Below are 17,273 nucleotides of genomic sequence, written 5' to 3'. Positions count from 1 at the left end.
GCCAATTTTAGCTTCTTTTTTTTTTTATATGTTCATTTTTTTGTTATAATGCCTTAATGTCGCTACTTAAAAATGTTTATTGCTCCTAAGAAGTTTTACTTTATATTTCATTATCTTTTCTTTCTTTTTCTTTTCTATTTTTTATTTCATAGTTTTTTTTTTTTTTTTTGCATTATTTGCGGTTTATGTGAAAGTATGTAATTTGCAATTCTTGAATAATTTATATTTTATAGTAATTATACATCAAAAAAAAGAAAGAAAAGGAGAAAAAAAAGGAATTTATCTCAACAAAAATTTACATAAAAATGCTTATCCCTTAATTATACGTACATACTTATGTATACGTGTAGGTACATACATATGAATATATATATGTACATTTAAGTACATATACACATATGCATGCTCTGCAGTTGAAAGACAGAACATAAAATAATATACTGACTTTTTTGCATTTTTGGTTAAAACTTCCATTTTTTGAAGTCCAATGAAATATATTGAGAGAAATGTTCCGGAGAACAGATCTTACTATGAAGATAGGGAACATGGGGCTATGAGAAAAGAATATAAAACCAACTATAAAAGAGTGTTATGGCCAATTAATGTTGGAATATATGATGTTGATGATAAAAATATAAAAAAGGAATTGTGTTTAATTGTAACAAACATACCTGTTTATTGGACTAAATGCGATATTACTTGGTTTTTTAGAGAATATTTTTATAAGTTAGCTATTAATGATAGTATTGCTTTCCCCTTAATTGAACAAGTGTATTTAATTAAGAATGAACCTTCAGCAATTTTGGCTTGTCATGATGGTGCTTCAAGAGAAATAATTCAGAGCTTATCTAGTTGTATGCTAAGAAGTGTTAAGGATGAAAAGAACATTTTATTAACAATTCACCCATACTATAAAAAGCCTGACGAGGATGAAAAGGAAAAAGTGAGACATAGAGAAAGGGAAAGACAAAAAGAAAATGAAAAACAGGATAGTGAAAGAGATGCATGTCATGTAGAAAAGAACGTAGAAATAGAAGAAGAAGGCTGTAATGAAGATAAAAATAGAACTGTCAGGAATCTCCGAAAACGCTCATTAACCCCACCAAGAAGTATGAAAAAAAAAAAAAAAAAATTAAAAAAACAAAATAAAGAGAAATAATGTAAAAATAAAGTAAAAAAAAGTAAATTAAAGTAAAATAATGTAAAATAAAAAATTGAAAATTATTTATAATATTGATTTTAAAAAAAGAACAAGTTGGATGTAAAAAGAAATTTATGCAAGGTTTTTTGTTAAATTTAGACTGCCACATCGCATGTATTAGTGAATACAAGCTGTCACATGTATATATATATATATATATTCACATACATACATTTACATATACTTATTTATGAAGGCACGTGCCGTAGATTACTCAACATAAAATCCATAATTTTTAATATGCATGTGATTCACCTAATTTCTCCCTCCTTTTTTTTATTCTCTTGAAGCAGAAAACGGAATGGAATGGCCAAGAAATCTTGATGTAAGGAGTTGCAATAATCATGAGCTGAGAAGGAGACTGTGCGTTTTCGGAAGATATAAACCTTTACATTGGGGGGCAAAAGAATTATCACTATTCTTGAAATACTATTTTGAAACATTAAAAAGGGATAACGCAAATTTTGAAATTCCAGAAATAAGTGATATGTGGGCAGATAAGGGAACACATTTAGTTACATTTGCTTGTAAAAATGAGAAGTCCAGATTTAACATGCTGTTAATAAGAGCGTGTTATTTAAATGAAGAAGATGCAAAAAATAATTTAAAAAATTCTTTAAGAGTATGGGTTCAATTTGAAAAATGGACACCCTATAAGAATTCATTTACAGATAGGTACAAAAATAATAAAATGCAGAGAAATGATTTTTTTAATAAATATAATCCTATTCATGAACACTCTATTGATAAGAATAGTTATAAAAATAGAATCTTAAGAAAACCATTATATGACAGTTTTTCAAGAAATAAAACAAATTCCTTTAGAACAAATTTGAATTTACATAATAAATTAAATCATACCTCAAATTACATTTATCATAAAGAAGATAGAAACAAGAGAAATTACAATAATGTAAAAAATAATTATGCCAATAGATCCCGCTCCCCATATTTTAACAAATACAAAAAAAAATATTCTCCATCTCCTTCCCTTAAAAATTATTATAAAACAAAAAAATTTAGAAAATCGCATTCAATTGATTCACGTAAGGAAGAAGTGGATAGTTACTGGAGTAAGAGTAATAACAAACCCCATAATCGTAACTTTTCACGTTCTTTCTCGAGAAAATAATAGTGCAGAAAGTAAAAGGCAATTAATATAAAATATTGAGTGTTTCTATACGTGTATATATTTAGTGTTGTGTTACCCTACCAAGTAGCTTCAAAGCATATTGTTTTCTTGAGTAATGGAGCAGCATTACAAGCATTAGATAAGTTTGAGAATAGTATTCATGCTTAACTACTTTAATTAAAAAATAAAATTATGAAAAGTATTTTTTATCTTACTTTAATAAATAGCAATTAATGCCAAGCTAGAAACTATAATATCAGATTTAGCTAAATGAATGGTTATATAAAAAATGGCATTTTTTTTTTTTCTTTTCAAAATTGGAAGCAACTATTTTGCCAAGATATTCTCAGCGACTTTTTTCGATAATCTTTTCTTCCCCATAATTTTTTTACAGCATTACTTTGCCTTATTCACGCATTCGTCTATTCATTCTGTGTTATTTCGTACAACATATTATATAATATGTCGCCGAATTTATCGCTTAAATTTTTTCCTTATTTGTTTTATATATCCGAGCATAAGTATAGAATAGTATGTAGTATTTAATCACATTTTGTTTGCTTCATGTATATATATATGTATGCATGATACAACTAATGTTTGCGGTTCATATAATTCAACAATTCAAAAAAATTGCACCATGAAAAAATTTGCAGTAATTAATACGTTGAGAAGTTTTATTACGTCTTAACTGTCTGAAATATTAGTGCGTCTGATAAAAGGAGTCATATATTGTAACATAACATAGAGCACTTTTCAGAATGTAGTTGCCAAGTAAATTTGAGTTACGCTTTGTATAAATTATTTTGTTATAAAATTTAAAAACAAGCAAATATTTAAACATATAATTACACAAATAATTGAACAATCAGTTAAATAATCAATTAATCAATTAAATAATCAATTAATCAATTAAATAAACAATTAATCAATTAAATAAACAATTAATCAATTAAATAATCAATTAAACAAATTAAACAAATTAAACAAATTAAACTAACATTTTAATATTTAAATAATTAAACAAATTAAACAAATTAAACTAACATTTTAATATTTAAATAATTAAACAAATGAATAATTAAACAAACATTTTAATATTTAAATAATTAAACAAATGACTGATTAAACAAATAAATACTTGATTAATTAAACAATAAATAGCGCCCAAGATACGCTGAAATTTTTTTCGTAAATAAACAATAATTAGCTCTACTTATGGGGTATTAAGCAAGATGTAAATATATGTAAATGTAGGCCAATATTCATGAATACATGTATAGATGTAAATGTATACAAGTCTAGTGGCATATATATAGACAAGCAAAGATGTAGATGTACTATTCCATGTGATCACTTGTACAAACAAGTATAAATAACTATTACACTCATGTAATTTATTTGTTCTTGAATCAATGATAAGAAAATTACCTCTTTCCTTAAGTTATATATATATATATATATATTTGTAAAGCGAATTAAGTAATTATATAAACTACTGCTTTTATAAAAATAGAAACAGTATCTTCTTTAGGCACAATATATTATAGATATGGATAGTTTTTTGAAAAAACAAAATTATAAAACAAGAATTATTAATACTCTTCGAAGGCATTAAAAAGGGAGGCGGAAAATATTAAGTGTATGTATACATGTATATTTGCTCAGGAGTATATAATTCCTTTTTTTAAGACAGCAAGTTGCGCAAGGAAATTCTACCTTTTTCAGTAAAATGTAAAACTAATTAAAATTAATACTATCATTATTTTATATAATATTTTGTACAATTTCTTGTTGTGTTTGCTTTTTAACTATGGTTTTTGTGAAGATATCAATGTAAAAAGGAACGTATTGTTTTCGCTTCATCTACTGTACATATTTGTTTATTTGCACACTTATTTTCCTTTTATAGTAGTTTCTTTTAAGTTTACCCCTTTTTTTTACAAAAACTAACTTAAAAGAAGATTTTTTTTATGGGCGTTTATATATATAACTGTACGTGTATATATACATGGGTATATGTATGTGCATATGTGCTCATATATGTGAGCAAATTTTTTTTTAAGTAAAACAAGAACAAAACTTATCTTCATTTGAATCATAATAAGAAGTTTTCTAACTCTATAAATTCTTGGGTATTTAGTGCAAGTTCTAACTTATTTTCATCCTCATTTTTAGGAGTACTGTTTCCACTTGTTTGTATTTCACCGACATCACTATAATGTGGACCCTGAATTAAATCTCTTTTTTGTTTTTGTTTTTCTATTACTTCATCTATTAGATTTAAACATATAAGAGGAGTAAAAGTTTCTCCCCTTTTATGATTTTTTATATAAGGAAATGCTATTAATTCATTTATGTGCTTTCTGATTATATGCAAATTAGAAACCATTGTATTATCTAATATTAAAACATATCTGCACAATGAAATAATCTGATTATTCTTTTTATTAACTTCTTTTTTTAATGCTTTAATTTTATCCTTTTTTTTTTCAAGTAATGTTTTCAAATCTTTGTTATGTTTTGTTTTCTCTGTAAGAAAAATGTTTAAAATTGACAATACTGTATCATTCTTTTCACGATATTTGCTATTTTGTTCAATTGCATTATGATTTATTTCTTTTATTGCTACCTCGTTTTCGTACAACTTCAATTTTTTTCCTTTCCATTCTTCAATGGTAGATGTTATTTTACCACTGGTATGTTCAGCAGATTTACATGCTTCTATAATTTCTTTTTTTAAACTATTTATTTTCAGTTCCGTTAATATATTTTTTTTCCTCTTTCTTAAAAACACATCTTTCTGATTTATTAATTTCTCATAAACTACGTTAGACGCTCTTTTTAATTCTCCAATTTCTTTATCTAAGGTCTCAATTTTTTTTTCTTTAAATGAGATATTGTTTTCTATATTTTTAATTTGATTTTTTAATATACTCATTTGGAAACACGAAGGAAAACGATACATATACACATGCACATATATATATATATATATATACATTAATGTACATGTGAAAGTTTGGATGTATGAATATGTACAGGATAAGAATATTTTGAGATGATTAGTTATATAGAATGCACAAATTTACTCACGCCCATTTTAAGATACCTCTGTTATTTGCCGCTTGCAATTTTCTTATAGTAACATTTTAATGTTTCATAAAAAAAAAAAAAAAATACAATTTATGGGAGAATAAAAAGAGTATATATCTTTTTAAATGTTCATTTAAAATTTTTATTTTTTGTTTTAATAATTATAGTAAAGAAATTATTAGTGGAATATATTAACAAAAATGGTAAAAAAAAAAAAAAAAAAAAAAAAAGTAAAACACGCGTGTATATCTATTTATCCATTTACACACTTATACTCTATGTAATTATAAAATGGAATGTTATTTTTAGGGTATATTTTATTAAATTTCACCCTATGAATTCATGAACAACACTCCTTCTTAAAGCAAAATAGAAAAAAAGTTATTCCATTTTAAAATAAAAAAAAAATAAAATAAGAGTTTAGTAGTTTTTATTTATGAACATTATTAAACTGGATGCACATTTCTTAATAAAAAAAAGAAAAAAATTTTGTTATTTCATACAAAAGACAATTCTAATAAAGGAAAATGAAAAAAGAATAATTAAAAATATGCATCTTAAAAATTTTGAAAATTGGGAAATGTACCTATACATATGTATATACATACAATTATATATATACATATACTTATGCTTCTCAAGTGGAAGCATATGCAAATATACACATATGTACATACATACATACTTTAAAGAAAGGGCAAACTGAGAATTTCCATGATTAAAAATTAATTAATTAATATTCAAGTTTTTAAATTGTTCCCATTTCTGCATCTTCTAGAAAGGAATGCATAGAATATTCACTACTGGTAAAAGATTTTTCATGATCTAATAAATTCAATTCTTCCTTAATTATTTCCTCCTTAATATTTAAATTGCAATTATTAACTGTTTCATTATCACTAGAGCAATGTTCGTTATCAGTATTTTTTTCAAAAATCTCTTCTCTGCTAAGATACGATTGTTCCTTTAGCATATCATGACTTTGATAATTTAGTTCATCTGCACTGATTAAATTACACTGACACATTTTGTCCACCTTTTTAGGACTTTCTTTCGTTTCTTCGAAGATATTACATTTCTTATAAAAAGACAAATACGGGGCAAAAAACGCAACAACACTTCCTAAGACTGGTGTTGATGTTATAGCACTTTGAGATGCAACAGCAGCAGGAACAACTGTGTTAGGTATGGTTGCTGATATGGGAGCAGTTGAAGATGCAATTGCAGGTGTAACAGCAGGGGAAAACGTGAAAGGGATACATCCACAGCAAGTTCCTGAACTAATCGATCCAGTTAAAGCGGCAACGAACGAAGTTAAATGATGCGGCATTTTTTAAAAATTTTCACAAAAGGGAGTTTATATATGTATGTGTATGTATACGTATATTATGTGTGTATGTATTATATCTATATTATGCGTATTATACAGGAAAAGTTAAGATATATTCAGGATAATGAATAGAACTGTAAGTTAATTTAAAATAGTTCAAAGATGTTTCCTTAAAAAAAGAATAGGGTACAAAAAAATTTTTATCCTGTTTTACTTTTACTACAATTTCAAAATAATGTTTCTTCTTAAAAATAAAAAAATAGATGAACTCAATTCACTCTGACAATACGATGAAAATGAAAAAAGTGTAAAATATGATAAAGAAAAAAGGGAAAAAATTGAATTAAATTAAGTTAACAATAAACTATAATTTATTATTTAAGCAGATTTTTATATTTCATATTTGCTTTTTTCTGTTTACTTTTTACTTTTTTCATTTTTCTTCTTCTTTCTTTTTTCTTCTTTCATTTTTTCATTTTTTTTTTTTTTTTCAGTGAAAAAGAATACAACATTTTAAAAAATATATTTTTTCGTGTCACTAGAAAAATACTCAAACTTACCCAACAAAACAAAAGTACACTTGCTTAATTTTGTGCTATATAACTGTTCGAATCGAAGTTTTTCCTCTTTTTTTTTTTTTTTTACCTTTTAAAACGATATAGCGCATTTATGCTGGAAGATGAAAAATAAAAATTTACAATTTTAAAGAAAAATCTTATTAAATGTTACACCCATATATATAGAATCGTATAATACCTTCTATAATGTCACATGGAAAAAAAAAAAAATCATATTAAATAATAATTCTTGTATGCCTACATGAAAACATTCGAGAAAAAAGAAGCATGAGAGTTAGAGTTTAAATGTATACAGCATGCATAAGTATACGTAAGCATACGTATTAAATGTGAGTAGTATTGTAACTATAAAAAAAAATAAGGGAATACATATGATGTACTTTAAAAAAAAAAATAGAATTTGAAATATAATAAAGTTGGCTGATTTAGACATATTTTAATAGAAGAGCATATCATTACTAATTAATTAAATGAAGTGAATATATATATTTATACTTGTAATATTTTTGAATTAGCATGTCAGGAAGCGGAGAATTTTTCTGCTTTTGTTTTGTTTAATAACAAGAATGGTGCATAAATTATGTAGATTGATAAAAAACAAAAGTATATTCACTTTTTGGATTAGACATAATTTTTATGCACATATATAATACATATTCATATAGGGGTACATATACACATATGTATACATATATATATATATATATATATATATATATATATATATATATATATATATATATATATACATGCATATTAAAAATGTGCGAACAATCAAAGAAAAGAGAAAAACTATAAAGTTAATAGTTTATTTAATTATACTGCATTACGGTATTTAAGACGCAACTTAGAAAAATGAATTTTACTCAAATAATTTTAGTTATATACCAAAAAATTTTTAGCGTACAATAATTTGTTTTTTCCTAAAATCAAGAGTTGGCTTTCCATAAGGTATTGCAAATCTCTAAAAATTTTTTTTTTTTTTTTTTTGACGGAACTTTAAAATGTTTGTCTGTACATAATTGTGTTAAAATTTTACTCGTATACTAGTTCTTTTTTTCTTCTGAAATAATTAGAATATCATATCTTTTATTTGTGTTTTAAAATTTGTCACATATTTTTTTAGTGTTAAAGATTTTACTACTTTTCATAGTTCGTATCCGTTTCCGCTAAATATACATACAGTGCATCAACAGCCCATATTTTTTCTCTCTTTTAAGAACATAGTATGTGTACAAAATAATTTTATTCTTCCATTTTTTTTTTTACGTTGCTGTGAAAGAAATTTTATTTTTTTTTAAATTATTATATAAGTGGGTAAATCCTAAAAAAAATTCAATTTTCAGAAATAAAATTATGATAGTAAAATTTTATTTTTAAAGATTTCATAAAAAATAAAGTACCAAATTGAGGATGTTTTTATTAAGAAAAAGAAGGAAATTTTAAGCATATAAAAAATTATACTATTAAGTGAAAAAAATTAGTAGAAATGGATTCTCAACTTAATTTATTAGATTTATGGAAGATAAAGTGGTAAAATTAAAAAATAATGAAGAAACATACATATTGTTATGGAGAAAAATTTTATATTATGGGAACATAAGAATCTTGTTATGAAATAATATTTTTTTAAAATAACATAAAATTAGTAAAAGCTGGGGAAATTATAAATAATAACTATATATATATATATTGTACTCTGTTTGGTATAGAAATAGGAAAGAATATTAAAAAAAAAAAAAATAAAAATAAAAAAGGAAGCAAAAGAAAAACTTGCTATGAAATAAAGATCATTTAAACATGAAGTTATCAATAAATTATTATCATCAAATTTATAATCATGCAATAACGTAAGGAATAGTAAAGAAAATAAAAAAAAAAATTTTCAACAACATGGGTTCAAGAAATAAAATGCTATTTTATGGAAACACACAAATGGCACAGAAAAGATACGCGAGTAATTTTTTATCATTGTGTAAAGAAAAAAGTTATGATTATGAGAATTATCAGAGCTGTATATCATACATTATATCATTCCTACCATTATTATTAATTTGTGTAATTCATCTTTTAATTAATGTAAATGGTTATTATATTGGAAATTTATTTTTAATGATATCCTATTTGTTTTCCTTTTTTTTTTTTATATTATATTATTCAAATTCTTATATTGTTTTTGTTCTATTTGTTTTCTCCTCTTTTTTAATATCACTATGTTTACATGAGTTTGCGCACGCTCTTGTTGCTTATAAATATGGAGACATAACAATGGTATATAAAGGTTATTTATATCTGGATATTTTGAATTATTTTGACATATTCCATACATTAGTAATACCTTTAATAACATTATTTGTGACAGGATTTAGTTTACCAGGAAATTTATATTGGTTGCAATTACATTTTATAAAAAGTACATATCAGTTATCATTTATTTTTTTATCTGGCCCCTTGGCAGATATTTTATATATCGTACTAATTGTGTTTTTTTATAATTTATGTGCTTATTTTAAAAATAAAAAAAATTTAAGTGTTTATCCACAATCTATATTGTTTATATCCTTAGCAACTTCTGCTTCTTTCCTAGTTGATTCTTTTCTTTTAAATATATGCCCTATTCTTGGATTTGATGGATGGGGAATCGTTGAGCCATATCTGCCTTACTGCATAAGGAACTTGTAAGGAAAAAATGAACAGCATGAAAAGGCCTATGATCACGTGTATAAGTATATAAGAACATAGGGATATGTATATGTGTATATATACATACGGGCATGTGTATTTGTACTTATGGATATGTGTATATGGGCTTACGGATATGTGTATATGGACATATGTATATATGTGTATGTACATGTGTATATATGTTAATATATAAATATGCGCATGATGCTTATTGAATGGTACTCATGTAACATAAAATACATAACATTTTTTAACGATTTTTCTTTTTTTTTTTTTTTCTTAGAATCAACGAAGAGATTGTATACACCTATTTGTCTTATATATGCCCCCTCCTTGTTTTCATATATTTTAATTTTATTGAAACAAAGTATCTTTTTTTTACAAACATTGTTAACTTTATATTAGAAAGGATTTTGGGAATTGAAATATCACATGTAACAAGTGGAGTTAACTCTTTCCCAACATTGTATGATTACCTTAGAAAACTATAGGAATACTTATATATATTTAACGGGACATTTTTTATCACAATTTTAAAAGTTTTACCATTTTAATATTTTTAAAAGTATGATTTTTAATTTGTATATACGATTATATATATATGCGTAGAAATAGTGTTTCCTTTTTTTTTTAAGAATATAACTTATTTGCTAATAGGTAGTGGGTGGATATAACTTTTTTTTTTTTTTTTTTTGGTGTTTTAACATAAGGCTAAACATCTTTAACTTTATAAATAAACAAGACTGTTATGTACATGAGTACTCAAAAGTGAAACATTCAAGCTACAATAGTTTTATAACTACAGTCGTCATTTTCCTTCTTTAAAAAATGTGCACAAAAAAGGTAGTATGTTATTAGTTTTAAGGATGTTTTACTTTCATAGGACTGCTTATAAAATAAAGCTAAAAATTACGTTTTCAAAATATACATGTATTTATATATATATATATATATATGCATGTCAAAATTTGTACGATACTTATATTATACTGTTGTTTGTCAATGTTGCAAAGTGTGTTTAATTTGGTGATAGTATATTTTCTTACGCTCTGTCCCATTTTACTCCTTTTTTATGTATATACACAAATTAACATATAATTAATTAAAAAAAAGAAAAAATGGAGAATAAGAAGTGGAAGAGTTATATTTAAAATGAAACAGCTTAAAAACGTGTGGTAATTTCTGAGAAAAAAGGTATGTTGACATAAGTGTACGTACATAAATATATATATATATATATATATATAAATGCATGTATAGTATTGTTACATGTACATGGGCGCAATTCGTATTCAAGTACGAATGTCTCTATACTCAAAATTGTATATTAAAGGGCATATACAAAATAGGAGTATATTGTGACAGAACGTTTTATGTTAATTCAAGTAATTGTTGATTATTATAAAGGGTCTTAATATATCCGAAAAATACACGGGCAGGTTATCAGAAGAGCATATTTGCGCTTTATAATTCTTATTATTAATTAAATTAATATTTATTTTAAAAATAGAATAATAATAATCGGCAAATGTATCAATTTTTTGTAACGTATGATATATTCTATCCATGTATGAAAATCTCATTTTTTCTATGGCAGGATAGACATAAAAATAAAAAAAGGATGTTAAAAGATATTTCAGTGCTAAAAATATCATATATGTGTTTTTATCTATATTCCTTTTTTTTAAATTTTCTTCCTTCTCCTTCAGTGTTACTTCATATTCTTCTGTAACATTATTAATTGCATTATTCGTATAACTGTTTTTTATAATAAAATCAATGCATGTGACAATATTGTTACAAATTAAGGAAAATATATTATATTTAATATTCTCATATTCTTCCATAAATGGTTTTATATTACTATGTTTATCATCTTTTTCGTCCACTGATAATGCTTTACATAAATTTATTATAATTAATGAAAAATATGGCATTTTGCGATAATTTTCTAATTTATTCTCATTTATAATTTTTACTAGGATTTCTAAAAAATTATTAATTTCTTCAAAATTTATTTTATTATGGTTAATATTATATATATGAAATAGAATGGACTGCATTACACATTCATAGGAATTAAAATCCTTATCCTCCACTTTTTCCTTCATTATATGAATGTCATTGAGCATTAGCTCTTGATTTACGTAGAGAATATATTCCTCAGAATGATTTAACATAATGTAGCATTTGCCTATTTCATACATTTTTATTAATTTTCTAAAGTTTTCACTTTTTATGATTTGCAGTTGAGAACTCGATTCCTTATTCGAGCGACGATTGCTACTTTTACTGTTACCACTGCTACTGCTATTGCTTCTGATAGGGCTATTACTATTGCTCTTATTACTTTTCGACTGCATGTTGCTCCTTGAATTACAATAAAATTCTAAATTAAAATTACTTTTCGTTAAGGACTGGTAGAAATTTTGCAAAAAGCTCCTTGTTTGCGAACTTAAACTTAAATTATTGCATATCTTTAGCATATATGCAAGGGTTAAATTAAGATTGTATTTTTTGGTATACATAATATAACACATGCAAATTATTAAACTTATACTATTTATTTTCTCTTTAGTTTGATCTTTAATGCCCTGATTACATATTATTAAGACATTTTCTTTTTCCTCATTTTTCTTTAAATGGTTACCCTCATTATTTTTTAGTAGAAATTCGTTTTTACCCATGCATATCCTTAAATTATTGGTATAACCTTTGCCACTACCTACTATACTGCTACACTTTTTTTCTTTTTGTAGTTTGGTAAGAATAGCTTTATCTTCTTTCACACTTGTAATATGAGCTAAACTGTACACAACATCATAGACCATACGAATGTCCAAAAAATTGTAATAATTAACTGATTCATTTCTTAAGGAATTTGTATTTTTTTCCATTTTTCTCTTCAGTATGTTGTACCTGAAATAGTTTAATACTTCATCATTTTTTATATCAAAACCAGAGGAAGTAAAATCGTATATATGTTTTATTCTTAAGAACCTGTTTATAAACGAATTGTTAATATGAACGATATTTCCCAAGTACAAGTTACTGCAAATTTTTATGGGGTAATTAATATAGGGAACAAGTTTAGAACATGCATATTGCTGTATATTGCCAATCCTAGTACGACTGTTACTATTACTGTTACCATTATAACTTTTTATACATAAAAAAAAGTACTCCCCTTCAAATTTTGTGTATCCCCCCTTCAAAAAATAGAAATTAGCTTTCGTGTTTAAAAAATGTTTGCTCAATAAATAATTGTAATTATTTAAATATTCAACCTCTTCATCCTCATAAAAAATAATTTTTATATTTTCTTTTGACTTTATCTCATTCTCTATTTCCATAATCCTACTAACATTGTTAATGTTAACAGAGTTCATTATATGTCCTTCTTTAAATAGTTCTTCAGATCTTAGGTCAATAATGAATAAGCTTTTGTTCTTCCCTTCATTTATTAGTAATTGCATGTAATTGTACATGTAAAACGAATTTATTAATTTAAAAGGTGACGCATTCTTGTGGTATGATTTTGCATCTGCCCATTTTTCATCCTTGTTATCATTAACTGTGGCACTTTTTTCCGATTTGCTTTTCGTAGTTTCGAAATCTGTTCTTTCATAAATCATTGTTCACAAAAAAAAAAAAAAAGAAGAAAATTTATAAGAAAAATGAAAGAAAGTCTAATTTGTTCATTTAATCAAATATATATTCTCCTTTCACAGTGCATGTGAAACATATGCACACATAGTAGCAAATAATTTATATTATGAAGAAAAATATGTAATATAGTAAATATGCAAAAAAAAGATAATATATAATATAAAGCATATAACATGTAATATAAAGTATATTACGTATAATATAAAGCATATTACGTATAATATAAAGCATATTACGTATAATATAAAGCATATTACGTATAATATAAAGCATATTACGTATAATATAAAGCATATTACGTATAATATAAAGCATATTACGTATAATATAAAGCATATTACGTATAATATAAAGCATATTACGTATAATATAAAGCATATTACGTATAATATAAAGCATATTACGTATAATATAAAGCATATTACGTATAATATAAAGCATGTAACGTATAATATTTAGTGTAACACATGAAGCAGTAATATTCTTCCTATTTACTTGTCCCTCATTTCAAAAAGGAAAAACTTGAAATATTAGATCACGTGAAATATGCCGTTTGACAGCATATATATTATATATATTACATTGTGATCTACATATTTGAGCCCCATTTTTTTTTTTTTTTTTATAATCATTTGAGTAAATGTAAAATAAAAACATTCTCTTATTGAGCCTCCCGCAATGAGAATTTTACATTATTTTATTTTACGCATGAAAAGATGAGAAATTTCCATGCGAATAAGTAATCATTTTAAGGATAATGTTGCGTAAGATTAAAGAACAGTAAAAAAAAAAAGAAAAAAGAAAATAATAAAACCTACTATGAAATTTTTCTTTTCCTTTTTTTTCACTCCCTTATTATTTTCATTTTTTTTTTTTTTTTAAAATGAAGAACTAAATTTTAAAAAAAAATTTCTTTTTTAAAAAAATTATAAATATACAAATTTTTCTCGCTGCGGCTATCTGCTCCTGTACAAACCACGAAAATATGCAATGACTGAATATATCCATGTTGAAAAGCCCACTAATGGAAACAGAGATAGTACAGTTAGTTCCTTTGTTTATAATGATAGGTGTTCCCTTGTTTTACTAATGGATGATGAGACGACAAAGGAAGGAAGAAAAGAAGAGGATAAAAGTAAAAACAAAAATTCTGTTAACAACTGTGAAGGAATGTTGGATAACGGTAGTTTAAAATCAAATGAAAACTTTATAATTAATGGATTAATAAAGATGTTTGATAAGGAAAAAACAAGTAGTGATAAGTTAAATATGGTAAATCGTGAGTTAAACAAAAATGATGATGAATCAAACGTGGAAAATGCACAGTTAGAAGATTATGAAAAGAAAGACAAGGATAAAAAAAATGAACAAGTTCCTTTTAAGAGTAACATAAAATTACAAGTAGGTCTGGACTATTCTAATTTTGAATTGGATACACCTTATAAAATTATTAAGTTCATTAATAAAGGTTGTCATTTTCTTTATTGGAGTAGTGATGTATTATTTAACGAAAATAGTAAAATCTCAAAAGAATTTATAATGAATGAGATGAAAAAAAATAACTGTGAAGAAATAAGAAATAGCAGATTCCTTTATTTTGATATAGAAAAGAAATTATTAGTTTTAAAATATGACAAGAAGAACAACAATTTCACATATGTAGGGGAAGATGATTTTATGTATAAATATTTTTTTCATCTGCATGAAAAAGATTTCTTAGATGAGACTATTATAAAAGAAAAGAAAAGCTCTATTTTAATTTACCCATACACATATACGAAAATTTGGAAAAGCTTAACTAGCTATATTAATGAGGAAGTAATTGATAAAATTGAGCCAGTTAATAAAACATTTTGTTCATCCTTTTTAAAAGAGGTAAAAGAGAAAAACGATTTATTTAGGGATGAAGAAATGAACTTGTATAACCAACCCTATATGTTTTATTCCGTTATTCCGAAGTACACGTCTGGTGGGAATTATCGGAAGAAGCTTAACATACTTAGGAACCATAAAAAAGAAGACAGTGTGAAAGAAGAAGAAACGAGGGATATCGCGAAGGATGTAGCAGAAAAAGAATTAGAGGAACTAGATGAGGAACCAGTAGAGGAATTATCGGAGGAACAAACAGAGAGCGGTTTGCCAAATGATTATTGCGCCAATAAAAGCTACTTCGAGTGCATCCACATTGATAATAAACATAAAAAGTATGTTCCTACAGATTTAACTATGAAAAATTTAGAAAAATATTGGATACTGAAAGAAATAATTCAACAGGAATATACGTACATTTATTATGACAATGAAAAGCAGGAGGGGTTTCGCAAGTTTGAAAATAAGCTTTTTTATATTTTAGGTGAGTTTCAATTTGCTTTTATTTTATTTCATTTAGGTTTCAATTATCAATCCTTTCTTCAGTGGAAGAAGCTCTTTGAACTTGTTTCAAACTCCCAGCATTTGATAAGTAACTTTGCAGGTATAAAAGAAGTTAACGAGGGGTTATGAATTATTTGTTGAAAGATCGAATGAAATGTAATACTCTCGTATTTTGACATAATGAACTTATATATATATATATATATATATATTTATGTGCGTGTTATGTAGCAATGTCCATGTTTTGTTTTACTCTTTTTCTTTTTTCCTTTTAATTTTTCAAGGCTGCATTAATTTTCTTTGACCTTTTTATCGTAGATTTCTTTGAAGAAGTTTTAAAAGTTATATTCATCCATTTAAATTACTTAAGTGATGATTTTTTTGACAATGCAGAAAATAGTTTCATTCTGTTTGGAATTTATAATATTTATGAAATAATCAGTAATTTAGAGGATGTTAATGTAAATATAGTAAAATTGGTAGATTCTATAGATACAATTATATACGCAAAACTAGGGCTGCATTTGCCTGATTTATCTTTTGTGTATGAAGAATTTCAACCAACTTATGTAGATGACGATTAGAAGAGAAGAAAGTAAGAAGAAAGATTTAATAAGATGCAATTAGTAATAAAGCAAGAGAAAAAAAAAAAAAAAACATTAATACATATATAAGAATATTTACGAGCAAATTTCCTATGAATATCAAAAATTATTACGTAGAATATATATACTATTTGTAATAATTAAAGGAAATTTTAACTAATTGAGGCATCTTTTTTTTTTTTTTGTTTTTTTATTTAAGCTGTTATATTTTTAATTTCTATACTTTTTTTCTGTTTAACACTTTTCTGTTTTTTCGTAAAATATGAATCGTTCACAAATGAATTTTCGTGTTGTCTTATTAAAAATTAGGAATTTAATTTTTTTTGATTATTTTCCATACATTTGATTACATATTTTTGCTATATATTAATAGAGAAATAGGATTTTTTTCTTTTATGCATTTTCTTATTGTTATTGCGGTGATTTTGTAACAATTCTTTGCATATTAACACGTACACAAATTATATACTTTTTTTTCTATTTTTAAAAAAACACATATGAAAAGGATAACGTAACAGTTTTTTTTTTTTTTTTTTTTTAAATCTTTTTCACACTAGCATTTCTTTATCTTTCACCATTTGTAAATATATACATTTTGTAAACT

At 24.8% G+C, this 17,273-nt stretch overlaps 6 protein-coding genes across 6 annotated transcripts; 3 read left to right on the top strand and 3 right to left on the bottom strand.

Annotated features, from left to right (window-relative positions):
- Window positions 1-487: 487 nt before the first annotated feature.
- MKS88_005306 (uncharacterized protein) lies at window positions 488-2,333 on the top strand (the record flags this gene model as incomplete). The annotated part of the gene is made up of 2 exons (XM_067218556.1): window positions 488-1,109; window positions 1,492-2,333. The coding sequence occupies 2 exons, from the start codon at window positions 488-490 to the stop codon at window positions 2,331-2,333; spliced, it is 1,464 nt and encodes a 487-aa protein (XP_067070521.1).
- Window positions 2,334-4,431: 2,098 nt separating this feature from the next.
- On the bottom strand, window positions 4,432-5,274 carry MKS88_005305 (uncharacterized protein; the record flags this gene model as incomplete). The annotated part of the gene is made up of 1 exon (XM_067218555.1): window positions 4,432-5,274. One exon carries the CDS (start codon window positions 5,272-5,274, stop codon window positions 4,432-4,434), a length of 843 nt encoding a protein of 280 aa, XP_067070520.1.
- A 903-nt stretch (window positions 5,275-6,177) lies between these two features.
- Window positions 6,178-6,759, bottom strand: MKS88_005304 (uncharacterized protein; the record flags this gene model as incomplete). The annotated part of the gene is made up of 1 exon (XM_067218554.1): window positions 6,178-6,759. The coding sequence occupies one exon, from the start codon at window positions 6,757-6,759 to the stop codon at window positions 6,178-6,180; it is 582 nt and encodes a 193-aa protein (XP_067070519.1).
- A 2,471-nt stretch (window positions 6,760-9,230) lies between these two features.
- Window positions 9,231-10,513, top strand: MKS88_005303 (site-2 protease S2P; the record flags this gene model as incomplete). The annotated part of the gene is made up of 3 exons (XM_067218553.1): window positions 9,231-9,423; window positions 9,925-10,015; window positions 10,306-10,513. The coding sequence occupies 3 exons, from the start codon at window positions 9,231-9,233 to the stop codon at window positions 10,511-10,513; spliced, it is 492 nt and encodes a 163-aa protein (XP_067070518.1).
- Window positions 10,514-11,398: 885 nt separating this feature from the next.
- On the bottom strand, window positions 11,399-13,657 carry MKS88_005302 (mitogen-activated protein kinase phosphatase 1; the record flags this gene model as incomplete). Its single annotated transcript, XM_067218552.1, has 1 exon — window positions 11,399-13,657. One exon carries the CDS (start codon window positions 13,655-13,657, stop codon window positions 11,399-11,401), a length of 2,259 nt encoding a protein of 752 aa, XP_067070517.1.
- A 1,024-nt stretch (window positions 13,658-14,681) lies between these two features.
- On the top strand, window positions 14,682-16,648 carry MKS88_005301 (AAR2 protein; the record flags this gene model as incomplete). Its single annotated transcript, XM_067218551.1, has 2 exons — window positions 14,682-16,164; window positions 16,383-16,648. 2 exons carry the CDS (start codon window positions 14,682-14,684, stop codon window positions 16,646-16,648), a joined length of 1,749 nt encoding a protein of 582 aa, XP_067070516.1.
- Between the last annotated feature and the right edge of the window lie 625 nt (window positions 16,649-17,273).

Source organism: Plasmodium brasilianum, chromosome 14, assembly GCF_023973825.1.
Source record: "Plasmodium brasilianum strain Bolivian I chromosome 14, whole genome shotgun sequence".
NCBI classification, from domain to species: domain Eukaryota; phylum Apicomplexa; class Aconoidasida; order Haemosporida; family Plasmodiidae; genus Plasmodium; species Plasmodium brasilianum.
This window is presented reverse-complemented; position numbering and strand designations above follow the sequence as displayed.